Source organism: Geotrypetes seraphini, chromosome 16, assembly GCF_902459505.1.
Source record: "Geotrypetes seraphini chromosome 16, aGeoSer1.1, whole genome shotgun sequence".
Taxonomy (NCBI): domain Eukaryota; kingdom Metazoa; phylum Chordata; class Amphibia; order Gymnophiona; family Dermophiidae; genus Geotrypetes; species Geotrypetes seraphini.
The window spans coordinates 49,713,410-49,732,554 of NC_047099.1; the positions used below are offsets into that span (position 1 = coordinate 49,713,410).

Here is a 19,145-nt window from a genome sequence, read left to right on the forward strand (position 1 = left end):
CTTTCCCTATGCACCTCACTCCTGCCCTGAAACACCCCCTGCTATTGCAGTTCTGAGATCCTCGTACAAGGCTCTCCCAATGCACCTCACTCCTGCCCTGAAACACCCTCCTGCTATTGCAATTCTGAGATCCTCACACAAGGCTCTCCCAATGCACCTCATTCCTGCCCTGAAACACCCCCTGCTATTGCAGTTCTGAGATCCTCACACAAGGCTTTCCCTATGCACCTCACTCCTGCCCTGAAGCACCCCCTGCTATCCCATTAATGAGACCCCCCACTTCTCTGCCAATGCACCTCACTCCTGCCCTGCAGCTGTTTACTTCTTTTGTTGAGGCCTGAGGGTAAAACCAAAGGTGTACTTGGCAGGGTCTGAGGTTAATACCGCCTCTGTTTGACTGGGTGAGCCTGACTCCAAAATGGTAGGGTCACAGAGGTACTGAGACCCCCCCCACACACACACAGGGAACTCTCCCAATGCACCTCATTCTTGCTTTACTGTTCCAGCGCTGAGACCCACCCACCTAGTTCTGCCTATACATCTCTCTCCTGCCTGCAGCACGCCCTCCATTTCCAGTGCTGAGACACTATACTTCACTCACCCCATCCTATTGCAGTGGCCTATCTTTGAAAAAGATAGGCAGGCTTTCCTTTGGTAAGAATAAATACCCCCTGCCCCACCCAATCAGCTGTGAGTACAGTGGAATTACGGGATGCTTTCTTCAGTGATGACCTTGGTATGAGCACAGGCATCTTTCACTTACCGAGGACCACCCTCAGCCATCCTCTTTTGCTGCAATCTGAGCTCTGGGCTCCTGCTTGTGAAAGGGTGTACTCCACCCTGAGTCTCATCCAGCAAGGAACTAGCTCTGGAACTTGTTGCCAGAGGATGTGGTTAGTGTAGCCAGGTTTAAGAAAAGTTCAGACAAGTTTCTGGAGGAAAAGTCCATAGACTTATTAAGTTAGACCTGGAGAAAACCACTGTTTATCCCTGGGGTTACGTAACAAGGAACCTTGCTACTTTTTAGGACTTCACCAGGACATATATTGGAAGCAGGATGCTGGTCTAGATGGACTTGGTCTGACCCAATATGGCTGTTCTTATGCACTTATGTTTACGGAGCAGCCAGATTAGATTGATGGGTGCCTGGTAAGCTCCTTCTCTTAACCTGTACCAGGCACTGGAGCAAACGTTTAGGGCTCAGCAAAGTCTGATAAGCTCAGAAAGGCACAGTTCACCTGGGATCTGTGACATTGCACTAGAGAGTTGCACGGGGACAGAAATCCCACCCATCCCCGCCCGTCCCCGCCAGGATCTTCTCCGTCCCCACCCATCCCCGCCAGGATCCTCTCCATCCCCACCCGTCCCCGTCAGGATCCTCTCCGTCCCCACCCATCCCCGCAAGGAATTACCTCCATCCCCGCCCGTCCCCATAAAAAGCAGCAATTACTTCTGACAGGATCATCAATTCCACAGTTTCTTTTGTGTTTGCGCTGCTGTTTTCCTTGTGGAATCTCTTTGGTGGAACCCTTTTTTTGTTTTCTGTTCAGGTAATTAACTTATAAACCCCCTCTTTTACTAAAGCTGACATGTCCATTATATTATATGGACGAACCCTGCTTCCAAAGCCTTCCATCCCCGTGGGAGTCCCGTGGACCTTAGGGGGGTCCCCGTGAGAGTCCTGTGGGCCATAGGAAGGTCCCCTTAGGAGTCCCGTGGGTTGGGGGGATTCCCATGGGAACCCCGCGGGACCCGCGGGATTCCTGCGATCCCCGTTCCCGTGCAGACCTCTACATTGCACCTGGAAATATGTGCATTCATTTACATAATGCCCCTTTTCCAAAAGACTTGGGCAAAAAGATCTATATCCCATTCCACAAGTACAGCTGCATGCCCTCACTTTAACCTCCTCCCCACCCCCCCAGCCTGCCTTAAGAATCAGGCTGGGCCTCAGGGTCCCTATCTTCTGGCTGCTAGAACTGGCATCCAGGTGGCCCTTGAAAATATCTCCCCAAGGCGACTGCAGCAGAGGGGAAAGAGACATATGGCTTGGACTGCTGCCTTAGGAGTGCTTCTCAGATGGGATCTCTCTGACAGCAAGATCCTTTCCCCAGTCAGGGTCTTCATTAACCCCCAGACTCTTGCAGAGGAAATCAAACATTGTCAAGTCTTCTCTTAGGAAATATAGTCGTGCTGCTGAGATGATGAAAACGATTAACATCTTTTGGATATGAAGAGCGAGCTGATCCATAGGCACTGATTTAAGAGCCCCAAAGTGTTTCTACCGTTGCTAATCATTTCTGTAGAGCTGAACACATTATCTGCAGGGGCTTTCTTTGTCCCTAGTTTTGTACCTGGGACAATGGAAGGTTAAGTGACCTGCCCAGGGTCACAAGGACACTGCACAAACCATTAGGCTCTTCCTCCCCTCCAAGTGTACAAGACCTGTTCTGAGTGTTGGGTTGAGTGGGGGTGGGCGAGGGGCAATTAGTTTCAAGACCGGTTCTCTTAAAATCAGATGAGGGCCAATGTAAATGAACTGCAGTTCGAAAGGCAGGAGCTCCACCGCTTTCAAAGCCTAGTTGGAGTTAGCTGCAGAAAATAATGTTGCCCTGCCCAGGACACTTGTCTGGCTTTATTTTGTGATCTTAAGACTTTTTTTTGTTTTGGTTGATGTGTTGTGGTCTTAAGTATGAGAACATCACTGAAAGTGTAAAGCCTGTTTATTTTGTGAGGTCAGGCACATTATCTATGATGTCATAGTATTTGATTTTGACATCACAGGCGTAGGCTAGACCTGATTGCCAGATTGAATTTAGGTTGGAGATCAACTATCCTACCCAACCCGACCTACACTGAGCTCCAGGGGACACCCTCATCAGTTCCTCATCTTTTTGCTTCAGAATTTTCCTGATCCTATGTCCCTTGAGAGACAGAGGCCATCAAAACAAGATATTAGAGCATATCTATAACATCACAGGACATAACTATGACATCACATTACTTCGTGCAGGAGAAAATCAAACTGCTGAATCATGTGGCTGTGACAAGTGGCATCACTACACTTCCAATGTCAAGGTCAGACATGATGGAAACCTGATCGAGCCTGGCACCCCAAATCCAGAGAACCCTGCTTGGAAGACCTGCCCCGGGGCAAACTGCTAATGTGTCTTTCTGTATTTGGCTCAGGGCTCAAATGCCCTCAGGGGAGGGGATTGGAGGATAGTTCTGACAAGCCCTCCATACCCTGTGGGCATTCTGCTAGAAAAGTCTAAGCTCTAGCCTGGGGTGAATAAAAACACACAAGACACACGTCCCTCAGTGCCAGGCACTTCTAGACAGGCAGACAGGAAACGCAGAAGGCAGAGATTGGCACTCTTTTAATACAGCGAAAGTGCTGAGTGCAAACAGGGGAGGGGGTCATAGAGGGGGGAGACTAACCCTTCCTTTTTATCATATCATATCCTTTTCTGGCCTCTGTTCAGAAGTGGTCAATAATAATAAAAATCCCCCCTTAACCCAGCAGCAAATCCAAATCTTCCCAGCCCCCCCACCCCAGTAAATCATTCTCCCCCGCAACAGGTCCAGCCCCCCACCCCAATAAATCGTTCTCCCCCACAACAGGTCCAGCCCCCCACCCCAATAAATCATTCTCCCCCGCAACAGGTCCAGCCCCCCACCCCAATAAATTGTTCTCCCCTGCAACAGGTCCAGCCCCCCACCGCAATAAATCGTTCTCCCCCGCAACAGGTCCACCTCCAGCAATGTCCAGATCTCCACTGCAACAGGTCCAGCTCCCCTCCACAATATGTCCTGTTCTCCAATGCAACAATTCCAGCCTCCCCCCCACCCTACTAAGTTCAGTTCTCCCCTGCAACAGGTCCAATCCACCCCCCCCCCCAGTCCAGGTTTCTTCACACAGGGCACCTCGGATTTCCTCTGGGAAAGTTTCTAGAAATAGTGAAGCAGAGCAAAAGGGGCATCTCGGTTTGGGGAGGATTTCATGCCCTCAGGGAGGGGAAGGGGGCTCCAGTCTTCCAATCCCAGTTGGGGGGGGAGAGAACAAAGACACAGAAAAGCTTCTGAGCAGCACTGACGAAGCAACAACTCTTCCGTTCCCTCCCCCCCCAAAAGGCCGGGCATCGGGGGCCCCTTCCCTCCCTTCTCCTACCTGTCGTCGGGCTGCCAGTCCCCCAGCAGCAGGTCCCTGAAGCGGTATCGCGGGGGCAGTGGCAACACGTCCTTCTCCAGCTCCCCCATTCTCCAAGCGGGCCATGCAGAGATTCCCCCACTGGGTGGGGGGGCTCTTCACTCCTCCAGCATCTCCTCTCCCCACCCACAAGCACAGCCCCAGCTTCTGCCGCTGCCTTTAACTTGCATTGCCCCTGCTCTGCTCCAATAATCTCTTTGCAACCTCCTCCAAAAACAGAAAAAGAAGCCCCCCCCCCCCCCTGTTCTCCACCTCCTTCTGCAAGTTTTCCCTCAGAAATGAGCAGCTCGGGGTGAAGGCTGGATTCGTGCTCAAGAGCCCAATAAAAGCAGAAAGAAAGAACCAGCGTCTGCTCCTTGCCCGCTGCCTGTCATGGGCAGAAGCTTCAGCTTTCGGCTCCCCCCCTCCCCCCTCCCCCATCCTCATCTCAAGCTCCTTTTTCAGGTGTTTCCCCTTTTCCCATGCCTGGAAGAGATCATGCCCTTTCGCTTTAAACACCCTCCTCCTCCCACCCTTATTTCTAACTAGAAAGACAAGGGGGGGGGGTCCTAAGATTCACTGGTTACCAGACTTCTAGGGAAAACTGGAATGATAATCTAGGTAGCCTGGAGATGACCGTCGAGACCGAATTAAAGAAGGGTGAGCAGGATGGTCTCCCAAAATAAGTTTGAGATCATTAGTGCTGACTTTAAAACTAGGTGGCAAACTGATATGGTAAATTGTGAATACAGCACAAATAGTTTGGGGGGGGGTGGAAACCCAGTCTTCATCACACCGATTTATACAAAGAGCAGAAGCATGAATACAGCACCGACGGTTGAAGAGCAGACCTTAATCAGAGACCTGTGTAGGAATCACACTGAATCATAAAACATGAACACAGCACCGACAGCTGCCACAAGATCCCTGCAAGCATCTTATTGAGGTAAAGACTCAGACTTTCTGGCCAGACTACACCATAGATGAAGGTGTACATCTTTTTTTTTTTTTTTATTGTAAAATATGTTGAATTATAATACTGTAAGTAACATATATTTGGACAGGAAATAACTTATGAATTAGAACCATGAGTACTGGCCTGGAGGTCAGAGGTACAGCCTAGAGTCCTGAGGTTTTGGGTTCAAGCCCTGTGCTGTTCTTTGTAACCTTGGGCAAGTCATTTAATCTTCCACTGTCCCGGGTACATTAGATCGATTGGGACTGCGGACTGTGAAAAACTGTATGAAGACCTTAGGAAATTGGAAGTCGGTGTTCAAATGGCGGATGAAATTTATTGTAGACAAATGCAAAGTGATGCACATTGAGAAGGATAATTCAAATCATAGTTATCGGATGCTAGGGACCACCTTGGGGGTCAGTGCTCAAGAAAAGGATCTGGGTGTCATCCAAGACAATATGCTGAAGCCTTCCACCCAATGTGCAGCGGCGGCCAAGAAGGCGAACAGGATGCTAGGAATTATTAGAAGAGGGATGGTTAACAAGACTAAGAATGTTATAATGCCTCTGTATTGCTCAATGGTGCAACCTCACCTTGAGTATTGCATTCAGTTCTGGTCTCCTTATCTCAAAAAAGATATAGCAGCATTAGAAAAAGTTCAAAGAAGAGCCACCAAGATGATCAAGGTGCTGGAACTCTTCTTGTATGAGGAAAGACTAGAAAGGTTAGGGCTCTTCAGCTTGGCTAAGGGGAAATAGGATTGAAGTCTACAAAATCCTGAGTGGAGTAGAACGGGTACAAGTGGATCGATTTTTACTGCATCGAGATTTACAAAGACTAGGGGACACTCGATGAAGTTACAGGGTAATACTTTTTAAAACCAATAGGAGGAAATATTTTTTTCACTCAGAGAATAGTTCAGCTCAGGAATGCATTGACAGAGGATGTGGTAAGAGCAGTTAATGTAGCTGGTTTTAAAAAAAGGTCTGGACAAATTCCTGGAGAAAAAGTCCATAGTCTGCTGTTGAGACAGACATGGGATGGTAGGATGGAAAGCTGCTACTATTTGGGTTTTTGCTAAGTACTTGTGACTTGGATTGGCCTCTGTAAAGACGATACTGGGCTAGATGGACCATTGGTCTGAACGTAAACTGCATAGATAACCATTGAGCCAAAAACATCGATATTGATATTTTGTGATTCTGATGACTGTGTTAATGAAATAAAAAGACTTTTATTTAATTTAAAAAAGTGTTATCAGTAGCTGTCCTTTCTAAATAAAGCTGCAAATGTGATAGCACAATGTTGGGTGGGGTGTCATATGCCTTCCGGTGCTGTGAGAGAATCCTCATGTGTTACGGGGTCAGGGAATATTGTCACAGTTCTGATATCTCCTGAATGTGAACAGGTCTGTCTCTTATAGGGGAAGAGGACATCATTTAATTCAAGATCATGAAGGGCATAGAAAAAATAGACAGGGACAGATTTTTCAAATTAAGGGGATCAATAAGTACAAGGGGGCACTCAGAGAAATTGAAAGGGGAGAGGTTTAGAACAAACGCCAGGAAGTTCTTTTTCACCCAGAGGGTGGTGGATACATGGAACGCGCTACCGGAGGATGTGATAAACAGGAGCACGCTACAGGGGTTCAAAGAAGCTTTGGATAGGTACTTGGAAGACAAAGGGATTGAGGGGTACAGATAAGAGTAGAGGTAGATTATAGGGATGGGATTAGAGGTAGGTTACAAAATTAATCAGGGACCACTGTTCAGGCACTAGGCCTGATGGGCCGCCGCGGGAGCGGACCGCTGAGCAAGATGGACCTCTGGTCTGACTCAGCGGGGGCAACTTCTTATGTTCTTAAGCACCTAATGGCACCACTTGGAAGGGGATGACATGCAGAACACAGGAGCTAAAATGACCAGAAAAGAGAGGGAGGAAGGGGAAAAAAAACTATTGGGGGTTTTTGTCAGGTTTTTTTTTAACATAGGACTGTTGAACTGGTTCTTTTCTATGGTTTTGCTCAGTCCAATTTTGTTTTTCCAGTGAGGTAGGGTGGAGGGTGTTTGATTGCTTTCCTCTCCCATATTCTTCTTCTTGATATATCGTTGTGCTTACAATCAAAACAGTTTGCATAGGATGTACAGGTGGGGGGGAGGGCAGTGGAGATTGAACCCGGTTCTCAGGCCACTGCACTAACCTCTAGGTTACTCCTTTCTTACTGTACTTCAGCATATTTTTAACTTCAAAAAAACAAGAATGGCCTGTCCCTGGCTGGGAGCTCAGACTTTATGCTTTTCTCTTGGCCAGAGTGGGAAGATTTTGACATTCTCATATCAAAGCAGGAGAAAGAAACCCAGCTACCTTGGACAGCTCCAGCTCATTCCACTACCTGACCTAGCACCATGGACAGCTCCATTCCAGGTCTCCGTCTCACCTGGATCGTCCTACGAAGGAGCTTCTGCTTTTCCTGGTTCTCAGTAGTTATCTTTCCACTAGGCTATGTCTTCACAGGGTATAATTGAAGAGCTGTGTGTGAGGATCTTAAGCGTGGGCTGGGGTTTCAGGGCAGGACTGAAGTGCACTGGCAGAGTTGGTGAGTGAATGCATAGCTTCATGTTTAAAGCAACTGGGAAGCCAGAGTTCAAATTCCACTTCTTTCCACTAATGTCACTTCATCTTCCATTGTCATAAGAATATAAGAATTGCCACTGCTGGGTCAGACCAGTGGTCCATCGTGCCCAGCAGTCCACTCATGTGGCAGCCCTTAGATCAAAGACCAGTGCCCTGACTGAGACTACTAGCTTTACCTGCGTACATTCTGGTTCTGCAGGAACTTGTCTAACTTTGTCTTGAATCCCTGGAGGGTGTTTTCCCCTGTCTTAGGAACTTAGATTGTAAGTCCTCTAGGGCAGGGATCTACCTTCCATATCTCAACTCAGGTTTGAAAAAGGCAAATACAGTAATAATATTCAAGATCTATGTCCAAATTAATACTAGCAGGGGATCTTGCAAGACAGGTGTGCAGTATCCTAGCAAAGGTGTGCGCATGGGGGTAAAAGATGTTCCGATATTTTAATAACAGAGTGTTGCAAGGTAGGAATAGGGTGCATTGGTAAAGATGCATGGGGTTTCAGTACTGGAATAGCAGGGGGTGCTTCAGGGCAGGAATGAGGTATATACATTTTCTCAGCACCCAAAAGCCCCATGCTTGAGTCTGGTAACTGTTAATTGTTTAGCTTCATAACCACTGATAAAAATATCTATATCTATATATAATTTAGTGTGTTGACACTCTCTTTCTGATTTGTGCAGCCTGTATGTATGCAGAGAGCCTGCAATCACTTCAGTTAGAAGGAGGTAGAAATCAGTCAAATGAGACCTCTGATCTGTTAACAAGATTTTGAACACCCACAGGTTTAATGAGGCAGGCAGATTTCCAAGTCCCAATGCAGCAAGCAGGAAAAGACATTTCCATACCTCAAAGACGGGGAGGAGATGGACGGATGGACCAGATCATGCCCTCAAAACTCTCTGGTGCCCTCTGTCTGCCACTCCCAATAATGCAGCAGGAGTAACGTCAGAGCCATGTGCCCAGTCTCCTCCCAGGGCTTTCTGCTCTTTGTCATCTTAGCAGCTGATTCCCACTATGCCCTGCATCAGAATCTGGGCCCAGCTGCCCAGCGCCCACACTTTCCAGGGAAGGGGTTTTCACAGCATCTTCCTGCCTTTCGACAAGCTGCTCCTCACCTTCTGCCAAAGCAGAAACTGGCTGACAGCTCAGTTGCTGTGGATAAAGCGCCCACTTTGTGAACTTAGGATCCCTGAAAGTTTCCCAGGCTCAGCTGCAAATCCCATAGGCAGATGCCCTGGAAAGTGATAGTTCAGGACACTGCTAGATGAATGGGGGCAGAAGAATGAACTGTCCCTGTCCACTCTGTGGGCCTTTTTCCCCGGATACTGTCATACGCTTTCTCACTGCATCCTAGATAAAAGATTATCTTTCTTATCTATAACACGGTGGTCGTACCCTCGTTTTTCACAGATCAGGAAGACAAAAACCTGCAGAATTGCTTCTGTGACCACTGATGCCCCATTGACAAGCTGTCTTTTGCACAAAAAGCCTGCAGGCATGTCTGAAGAACTGTACTGGCCTTTCTCTCCAAGTGCATACAGAGAATGAATTGTCGGTTAATTAAAAAAAATGTTAAAACCCATCTGAGTAAGAGGAAAACAAGTATTTTTTTCAGCATGGCGGATGCTTGCTAAAATGTACAGGGCCAAGATTTTTCTTTCTCCTTTGCTCCAGGTTTGCTGCACGGTGAAAAACATGGGGTGGGGTCGGGCAGCAACCCCTGGAAAGCAGGTGCTATGGGAGAGTGGCTGTGTGCATTAGAGAATGACACGGTGACAAAATTCATCACCGTTCCCGTCCCCGCGGGAAATAATCCCATGTCATTTTCTAGTGTCTATTTCAACCTCGGTCTTTCTACACCAGCATTCTTCAAAGCAAAGCTTGAGGGTCAGTGGTTGTGGCCATTCGTACTCTGATTCTTCCCTCTCTCCTTAAAGAATGACATGAAGATGGTTTCCCGCGGTTATCCGCGGGGACGGGAATGGTGATGAATTTTGTCACCGTGTCATTCTCTAGTGTGCATTTCTCTAAAAAGCCCCTTGTACCCATCTGCCCCATTTCACAGCAACCCTGGCACAACATCCTTTGCCAGTCCCCATACAATCGTAGGAACCAGCTCTTTGGGTGCTGAGCATTCGCAAAATTAAGTTCCTTCATTATTGTACCCAGGGAGGGGTAATTTCATTATGCTTGGCCTCCACCCCCAATCACTGAAATGTCCATGTTCAGTGTAGTTCCCCAGGTCATTGTTGGAGCCCATTTGGTGATAAGGGATACTACAGTACAAATATCCCAGTTTCTTTTATTCTTTATATGAGATTACAACCCAGTATAAAGCTGGGTGATCTTGCTAACACTGAAAACTTCAGCTTTTATGTGATTGATGAGTTGGGGGGGGTTTGTTGTAGGTTGTTTTTTTGGTTTTTTTTTTTTTAACACATCACCTGAACACCAAAGCTGGAATAATTATTACACAGTAGCTTTCCCTGGCAAACCCCGTTTCTGGCATTTATTGCTACAGAAAAGGCTTTTGTGACACCACGATTACTGTTGACTAAACTCCGTGGCCTACCTCCTACGCTAATTCAAATCGCCCCAAAAGGGAGGTGAGTGACAGAGTCAATCAGTATGGGGGAGGGAGGTAAGAGAAAGCACTTCCAGAGGACTATAAAGCACAAAAATAGAGCATAAGGGAAACACAGATGTGCCCGCCCTAGGGAAGAAGGGATAGGGGAGATATTCAGATATCCAGAAGGAAATACTGGTCACAGAGTGAAAATCTCAAAGGCTGTGAAGTGTGTGGGCATGAGGCTGACAGAAGGGAGGGTCAGAGGGAGGAAGGTGGGGAAAGACACTTGGAGCAGACTTGAACTAAGGGCACAGCAGTGGAAGCATTTCAGAATATGTGAGACAGGGAAATAGGACCTTAGAGGCAGGGAGAGCACCATAGACAATAGCAGCGGCCAAGAAGGCAAACAGGATGCTAGGAATTATTAGAAAAGATGGTTAACAAGACTAAGAATGTTATAATGCCTCTGTATCGCTCAATGGTGCGACCTCGCCTTGAGTATTGTGTTCGGTTCTGGTCTCCTTATCGCAAGAAAGATATAGTGGCGCTAGAAAAGGTTCAAAGAACAGCAACCAAGACGATAAAGGGGATGGAACTCCTCTCGTATGAGGAAAGACTGAAACGGTTAGGCTCTTCAGCTTGGAAAAGAGATGGCTGAGGGGAGATATGATTGAAGTGTACAAAAATCCTGAGTGGAATAGAGCGGGTACAAGTGGATCAATTTTTTACTCCGTCAAAAATTGCGAAGACTAGAGGACACTCAATGCAGTTACATGGAAATACTTTTAAAACCAATGAGGAAATATTTTTTCACCCAGAGAATAGCTCGGGAACGCATTGCCAGAGGTTGTGGGAAGAGCAGTTAATGTAGCTGGTTTTAAAAAAGGTTTGGACAAATTCCTGGAGGAAAGTCCATAGTCTGCTGTTGAGATGGACATGGGACACTAGCATGGAATGCTGCTACTATTTGGGTTTTTTGCCAGGTACTTGTGACTTGGATTGGCCTCTGCAAAGACAGGATACTGGGCTAGATGGACCATTGGTTTAACCCAGTAAGGCTATTCTTATGACATGCAAATGGCTGAGAGAGCGGGTCAGCCCCCTCTGTATTATAATTAACATCTAGAGTGAGATAGAATTGGGGTGTCTGCCTCTCACGACCTGTACCATGAAACATGCAGGAGTCAGAGGAAGCTGGAGAAGTGGGCGAAAAAATGGCAGATGAACTTTAATATAGACAAATGCAAGGTGATGCATCTGGGTAAGAAAAACAAGGAACATAGAAACATAGAAGATGACGGCAGAAAAGGGCTACAGCCCATCAAGTCTGCCCACTCTGCTTACCCACCCCCTGTCTATGCCCTAATGACCCAATTTCCTTATCTTGACCCTCGTAGGGATCCCACATGGGTATCCCATTTATTCTTAAAGTCTGGCACGCTGTCTGCCTCGATCACCTGCACTGGAAGCTTGTTCCAATGATCAACCACTCTCTCTGTGAAGAAATACTTTCTGGTGTCGCCATGAAATTTTCCGCCCCTGAGTTTGAGCGGGTGCCCTCTTGTGGCCGAGGGTCCCTTGAGAAAGAAAATATCATCTTCCACTTCGACACGTCCCGTGAGGTACTTAAATGTTTCGATCATGTCTCCCCTCTCCCTACGTTCCTCGAGAGTGTAGAGCTGCAATTTGTTCAGTCTCTCTTCGTACGAGAACATGAATATAGGATATTCGATGTGACCTTAGGCAAATGTGAACAAGAAAGGGACTTGGGGGTACTGATAGACAGGACCCTAAAGCCAATGCGCGGCGGTGGCAAAGAAAGCAAACAGGATGTTGGGCATGATTAAGAAGGGGATCGAGAGTAGATCGTAGGACATCATAATGCCACTTTACAGAGCAATGGTCAGACCACACCTGGAATATTGTGTCCAACATTGGTCTCCATACCTTAAGAAGGATATAACTGCTGGAGAGGGTGCAAAGGCGAGCCACAAAACTAGTCAAAGGTATGGAGAATTTGAGCTACAAAGAACGCCTCTGAAAACTGGGACTGTTCACCCTTGAAAAGAGAAGACTGCGAGAGGATATGATAGAGACTTTTAAAATATTAAAAGGATTTGACAAAATAGGCCAGGAAGCAGAACTACTGACTTTCTCAGATGTGACACGGACCAGAGGTCATAGCCTGAAACTGAGTGGAAGCAGGTTCAGGACAAATGTCAGGAAGTTCTGTTTCACACAGGGAGTGGTGGGCGCTTGGAATGCTCTCCCGGAGGAGGTTGTGATGGAGACTACTGTTCTGGGTTTTAAGCGCAAGTTGGATGCACACCTTCTTGCAGATCATATTGAGGGATACGGGAAATCCGGGTCTTCAACAGGGAGCACCTAACTGGGCCTCCGCGTGTGCGGGTCGCCGGACTAGAAGGACCTAGGTCTGATCCGGTGAAGGCATTTCTTATGTTCAAGGTAAGAAGGGAAAATTAGAGGAAGGGAGATGGTGGAAGGAAGTGGGGGGGGGGGGCAGACAGGTAGCTACTGAATCCTGAAACACACACACACAACTGGGAATAAGGCTTCATGATGCGTCTTTCAACATTTCAGGATGAAATAAAGATTGTTTTTTTTAAAGTATTGTGGTACATAACCAGCTCCAGGCGAGGAACAATAAATAATGTCAATCGCTATTTGACTCTGCCCCATTTTAAAAGTCTTTCAGCAGAATGGCCTCCATAACTGAGCACAAAACTTCAGGTGAGCTCTCTCAAGTGAAAAGGAGTTTCCAAACAGCTGAAAGATCAGAATCACCGGATGTTACCCCTTACTGGCTCTCCAGAGTAGATCTCAAACCTAAAACACAAATCTCTCTCTCTCTCTGCCTATAAGGTGACCAGCAGCCACACATTTCATGTACTCCAAGACAAGGGCCGGAGCACCACGTTAGCCAAGCTTCTCTGGCAGGACTTTGGAGCACATCCCTACATCCATCCCCTCCTGTGCCACTGTTCAGAAACAGTCAGGGGTTCATTAATCCATGCTTGGTTTGGCGCAGCTGGTGCTGCTCCCTGCATCCAGGTACAGGCGAGGCAAACCTCAGGCCTTGGCAAAGCAAATGAAATCATGAGCCCCAGACCGTTGCTGCTTGCTGAGTGTATCTATTTGAAATTCATTAAAATAAGATTTTGCAGAGCTCTTTACAAAAAGGAGGTGAAATATTCTCCTGGAGTTATATCCCCAAATAGGTTAACTTTTATTACTGATAGAACTAGAAGCATCGAAAGACTGAAAAAGCTGGGGCTGTTCTCCCTGGAAAAGCGGAGACTTAGAGGAGACATGATAGAAACCTTCAAGATCCTGAAGGGTATAGAAAAGGTAGACAGGGACAGATTTTTCAGATTATGGGGAACCACAAGTACAAGGGGGCACTCAGAGAAATTAAAAGGGGACAGGTTTAGAACAAATGCCAGAAAGTTCTTTTTCACCCAGAGGGTGGTGGATACATGGAACGCGCTTCCGGAGGCTGTGATAGGCCGGAGCACATTACAAGGCTTCAAAGAAGGTTTGGATAGGTTCCTAGAGGATAAAGGAATTGAGGGATACAGATAGTAGAGGTAGGTCATAGGGATAGTCAGGGACCACTGCTCAGGCAATGGGCATGATGGGCTGCCGCGGGAGTGGACCGCTGGGCGAGATGGACCTCTGGTCTGCCTCAGCGGAGGCAACTTCTTATGTTCTTATGTTCTTAATATAATCAATGGTTTGCATTTTTGTAAATTGTATTTAAAGTCACGTATGGTTTAAATCTTATAACCCAGTGATTCCCAAACTTCCCCCCCCCCAAATATTTTTTCATACACTGTGAAACCCTCAATTTATGTTAACAAATATATGTTCGTACAAACAGATTCTACAGTCTAATTTCTTGAGGAACCCCTGATGAGAGGTCACGGAAGTCAGTTTGGAAATCACTGCTATAAACTTTATTCTCATTAGAATGCTGTGTCGAATTTATAGATCAGTCTGAGGATCGCATCAGAGCGAGCCTTTCTTAGGAGATGTAGTGACACAAATGAATCTCACCCCATGCCAGGAGCTAGTCTCTCAGATTCGCCACCAAGTCACCCTATCATCTAAGAAACTCTTCCCTACTTGGAAAGTTGTTCCGGCCAACAACTCGCTTCAACTCATCCACAACGAGAAAGTGTGATGTTACATAAGGCTCAAAACCACCTCTAGGCCAATGAGATAACAGTACACGATGGAATTAGTACCAGACAGAAAAAGAGTAGTGACAAGGACCCCTCCCGGAAAATTTCTCACTAAATCATGGTGTTAGGAATGACAAACTGTCCTTCCTCGTAATTCAGATGGAGTGTGGTTTGCCACATTTTCACAGTGGGCTTTTATGTACTCAATCAAACTAGGATTCACTCTGTACATTCCAAGTTAATTTATTAGCCAAGAGCGTGGGATGCTATCAAAAACTCTTATAATTGATCCATGCCATAGTGAAGTTTCCATATTTTTTTTTACAGCTCATCATAATAGCTAAATTCAGCATCAGCTGCTCTTCGGAGCCATATGCTCCCCCTTCTGTTGGGTTTCTACTCTACTGCAATAATTTTGCTTAGATTTTGTCTGCATCAACTGCAGCGAACAGCCTGGACGTTGGATGTAAACATGTAATTAGGCAGCCATTTCTGGGAACGTTGGTTGGGTCTCCCTTGATCTGAGAAGGGGTTACCTTCGAAAGCTAATCATAAATCCCCCCCCCCCTTTTACAGAGCCAATTACCGCAGTAATCGCACCGAAACCCAATGGGAATTAATGGGCTTTAGTGCCATTGATGCGCTGCTTTGTAAAAGGGGGGGGGGGATGCATTTTACTAAGGTACACTATGTGTTTTAGCGCCCACTAAATATACATGCAAACTAAATGCTAGTGCACCCATTATAAGTCTATGGACGCGTTAGCGTTTGCCGCGCCTTTGTAAAAGAGGAGGTTAGTCTCATAAAAAAGATATTGCCTTATTTCCACCTATAAAAAAAATCTAAAAATGTAATTATTAATTTAATTGATTAACCCAGAGAGTGGTAGAAAGCTGGAACGCTCTTCCGGAGGCTGTTATAGGGGAAAACACCCTTCAGGGATTCAAGATGAAGTTAGACAAGTTCCTGCTGAACTAGAACGGACGCAGGTAAGGCTAGACTCAGTTAGGGCACTGATCTTTGACCTAAGGGCCGCCGCGGGAGCGGACTGCTGGGCACGGACTGCTGGGCACGATGGACCACCGGTCTGACCCAGCAGCGGCAAATCTTATGTTAACTCAGCAATACATTGGTTTTCAGCAACTGTTCAGGTTTTATAAATATTCTTTATGTAGAAAATTGTTCTCGACAGCATCCAGATTATTAGGACAGTAGATGTTGGCTGGGTCTCCCTTTGAGAGTCTTTCCGTTTTTAACCGCTGTGGTGTTAGCTCTGGCTGTTTGCCAGATTGCCATAGAAGATGGTCAGGTGCCTGAGCCAAAAGCCGGTTGCTCTTTCAGGGCCAGAGCTTTTCTCAACTTCGTTCCTTCGGGGCATTGCAATTGTTTTGATGTTCGCTTTTCCCACCTTTCAGCCTTTATGCCGGCTGACCCATTCTCTGTTGTACGCCACAGGGTTCTCATACAAACTCATCCAGAAATTGTCGACGTTTTAACTGCCCTGAGCTTGTTTCCTGAGTCACTGTACATTTTTCTTGGGTTCTGTCTAAATAATTTATTTTGGTATCTCTGTTCTGTTCTTGCGGTTTATTATTGAAGGTCTTAGCAGTGCAGCAAGTTTTCAGCCTGAGGCTTTGAATCTCTCTCTCTCTCTCTATTTTAGGTGTTCTCAGGGCACTGAGGTTCTCATTTATCACAGCATGTAAAGGTGTCAACAATTTTATTTTTATTATTATTTTTCTTTACCAGGGAAACGATATCTTTCTCCTTTCCTTCTGGTCTTTAGATCTCAGTAATTATTTTTGCTGTACATTATAATTTGTTGGCATATCAACATGCATTTCCTTTATGAAGATTCCATCTTCTGGGCTTTTTTGTGTTTTAGGTGTTATGTTCATCTTTTTCTTCTGCTGAAACCCAGCTCCAAGCCTCCCTCAGTCTTTCCCCAGCGCTTGGCTTTCTGGCCTGTCTTAAATTACTTTCCGCCTCACTCATTGCTTACCAGTATTTCATTTTATTCCTTCAAATCACTCCTACCTTTCTGGCACCTTCCTTCTACTTGTTGTTTCCAAATCCTCTCTCTCTCTCTCTTTCCAATCTTTTTTTTCAGAATCTATTTTTTTTACCTTATTCTGCTGCTCATTTCTGGATGCTCTCTTTCTCTCTCATCCTTCTTTGAGAATCTCTTTCTCTGTTTTGACCTGCTCTTGCTCTTTCACAATCTCCTCTCATTCTCTCTTTCAACTTTTCTAAATCTCTTTTTCTACAGAAGGTCTTGGCTGATTTAAGAAGTTGTCCTTACATGATTCTTTTGTCTGATCTGTGAAATTAGAGATCTTTGCACAACTGGCGCATCCTCGCCAACCAGCGCCTCTGAAAAATCTCCATCCAAAACATCAGGCCCCCCTAACGGATCTGGAAGGTCCTCCCCAAGATCCAAGTTCTCATCCAGTAAAAATGGATCAACCAAAAAATAATCCTCGTTCTAAGACACTCGCAGCCGCTTGGAAGATGGCTGAGGGGGCTGTATAGAGGCAGCCATAGCTGGAGACTGACTGAGGGTGGCCGTGAAAGGGAAAATGCTCCCCAGATGACCCATAACCCCTGGAACCGAAGCTGGACCCCCCCAGTCACCTGTAAATAAGCCTTGCACATGGCTAACATAAAATCAAGGCTAAACAACCCCAGTGGCAATCCAGAAATCATAGCAGGAGCAGAAGGCACATTTAAGACCTGTTCCTATCTCTCTAAGATAAAAGAAAGGTCACCTGAGACCGTGGACAAAATGGACACACTTCACACCAAAACCGAGGAAAGGGCCATCGTTACACTATTGCCTGAAATAATACGCGGCACCAAAGCCAAACTTGACCCCACTGCTACAGAAGCAATGCCAGCAGCCTCAGTTGCAGCGATAAGAGAATCCGCAGCCTCCACGAATCTGCCAGACCGCAGGCAAATGAGGAAACCCCGGTGTGGGCAGCAGGAGAAACCTGGGCGTCACCACCGCCTCCTGCTGATGAGTGATGCACGCGCGAAGGGGAGCCTCACACACCGACACCCAAAGCTGGGTCCTCCTCGAGGCGGCCGGAACATTTCATGCACCCGCTAGCCACATCCACCACACAGCGCCCACATACAATGCACGTGTGCTGTTTTTTTGAAGCGTTCATAATGAATGCTCCAAAAACCCACACACGCCATAGAAAAACGGCGGCCTCAGGTCCACTGGATGCTCCTTTTATTCCTTGTGTCTTTTTTTTTTAACTTCTCACAGTTCACCAGCTGTCTCAGGAGAGCAGACCCCACTGGCACTCTAAACTGTGCCAAACAGGTGGCCATGTGTCCAGCTGAGGCTCCTCTAAATTCAGAAAACCTAGGGAGATGGGGGGAGGGACTCGACCCTTCTGAGTGTGGCACCCCCAAGGTCAGTAGAACTCCCGATAGGGTTCCCCAAGCTCTGTCCGGACAAAAAAAGGATAAGAAAGATCCACTAAATCAGATTCAACAGGCCCAAAACAAACCCCAGCGGACTGTACAAATAGACCACTCCACCTGCTGAAGACTGAGAAGAGACTGATTGTAAGATGGATTGCTCAACCCCCTTGTAGTTAGAATTCAGTATGTTCTCAGTCTCCACCTGCTGGCAGAGAATCGCAAACCCATCCGTTTCTATGCTGGTCTGGAGGGACGCTAAAGAATGCTTCTATAGGTTACGTAAGATCCGATCTATTTCCAGTCTTCTAGAACCTTCATCATTAAACATTTTGATACGTTTGCTAGTAATCTCTCAACTAGATTACTGCAATGCCCTGTATCAAGGAATAAGTCAGAAAGAACTAAGACAACCTCAGATTATTCAAAGTACAGCCGTTAAACTGATTTTTAAAGCAAAAAAGTTTGACCAAGTAACTCCTCTCTTGAGAAACGTTCACTGGTTACTACTTTGTCACAGAATTACCTATAAAATTTTACTTCTCACATTTAAAACAAAAGTTTTCCGTACTCAAGAGTTCATACATAGACTAATTATTCCTTATTGCTCCTCAAGTAGACTAAGATCAAGTAATCAACATCTCTTATACCATTTATTCTACGACTCTAAGCGCAAAACGATTTTCTCTATGACAGCGCCCACTCAAAGGAACTCATTACCATTAATCCTTCGGGAAGAACCTTCTCTAGACAAATTTAAATCTAATTTAAAAAGCTTTCTTGTTTAAAGATTCCTTCAACTTATAACATCCAGAATCTTAGCCTTGTTGTGGATCTTGGGGTGTTTCCGCAAAATGGATGTATCTTGTACATCACTTTGATTGAAAGCAGTTTATAAATCTTTTAAATAAATGAATACACTTCCCCCTCAATATTCGCGGGGGTTAGGGGCAGAGCCGGCCTGCAAATAACTTTTAGGACCGACTCTGATCCACCCCCACTTCCCGGAGCTCTCCACACCTTACCTGGTGGTCTAGCGGTGAAGCAGGGCAGGAGTGATCATCCTACGTGCAGAGCCGTCAACAAAAATGGCTGCCGCGAGTTCCCGCTGTAGTCTCGTGAGACCACGGGAACGCACAGCTGTCATGTTTTTT

General features: G+C 46.3%; 1 protein-coding gene across 3 annotated transcripts in view; it reads right to left on the minus strand.

Annotated features, from left to right (window-relative positions):
• LOC117350572 (potassium channel subfamily T member 2-like) overlaps positions 1 to 4,260 on the minus strand; it is a 102,686-nt gene extending 98,426 nt beyond the window's left edge. For all 3 annotated transcript variants that reach the window (XM_033924907.1, XM_033924906.1, XM_033924905.1), the window contains exon 1: positions 4,172 to 4,260. In XM_033924907.1, the coding sequence (XP_033780798.1) occupies positions 4,172 to 4,260 (89 nt within the window). The remainder of the gene's footprint in view (positions 1 to 4,171) is intronic.
• Positions 4,261 to 19,145: the final 14,885 nt, after the last annotated feature.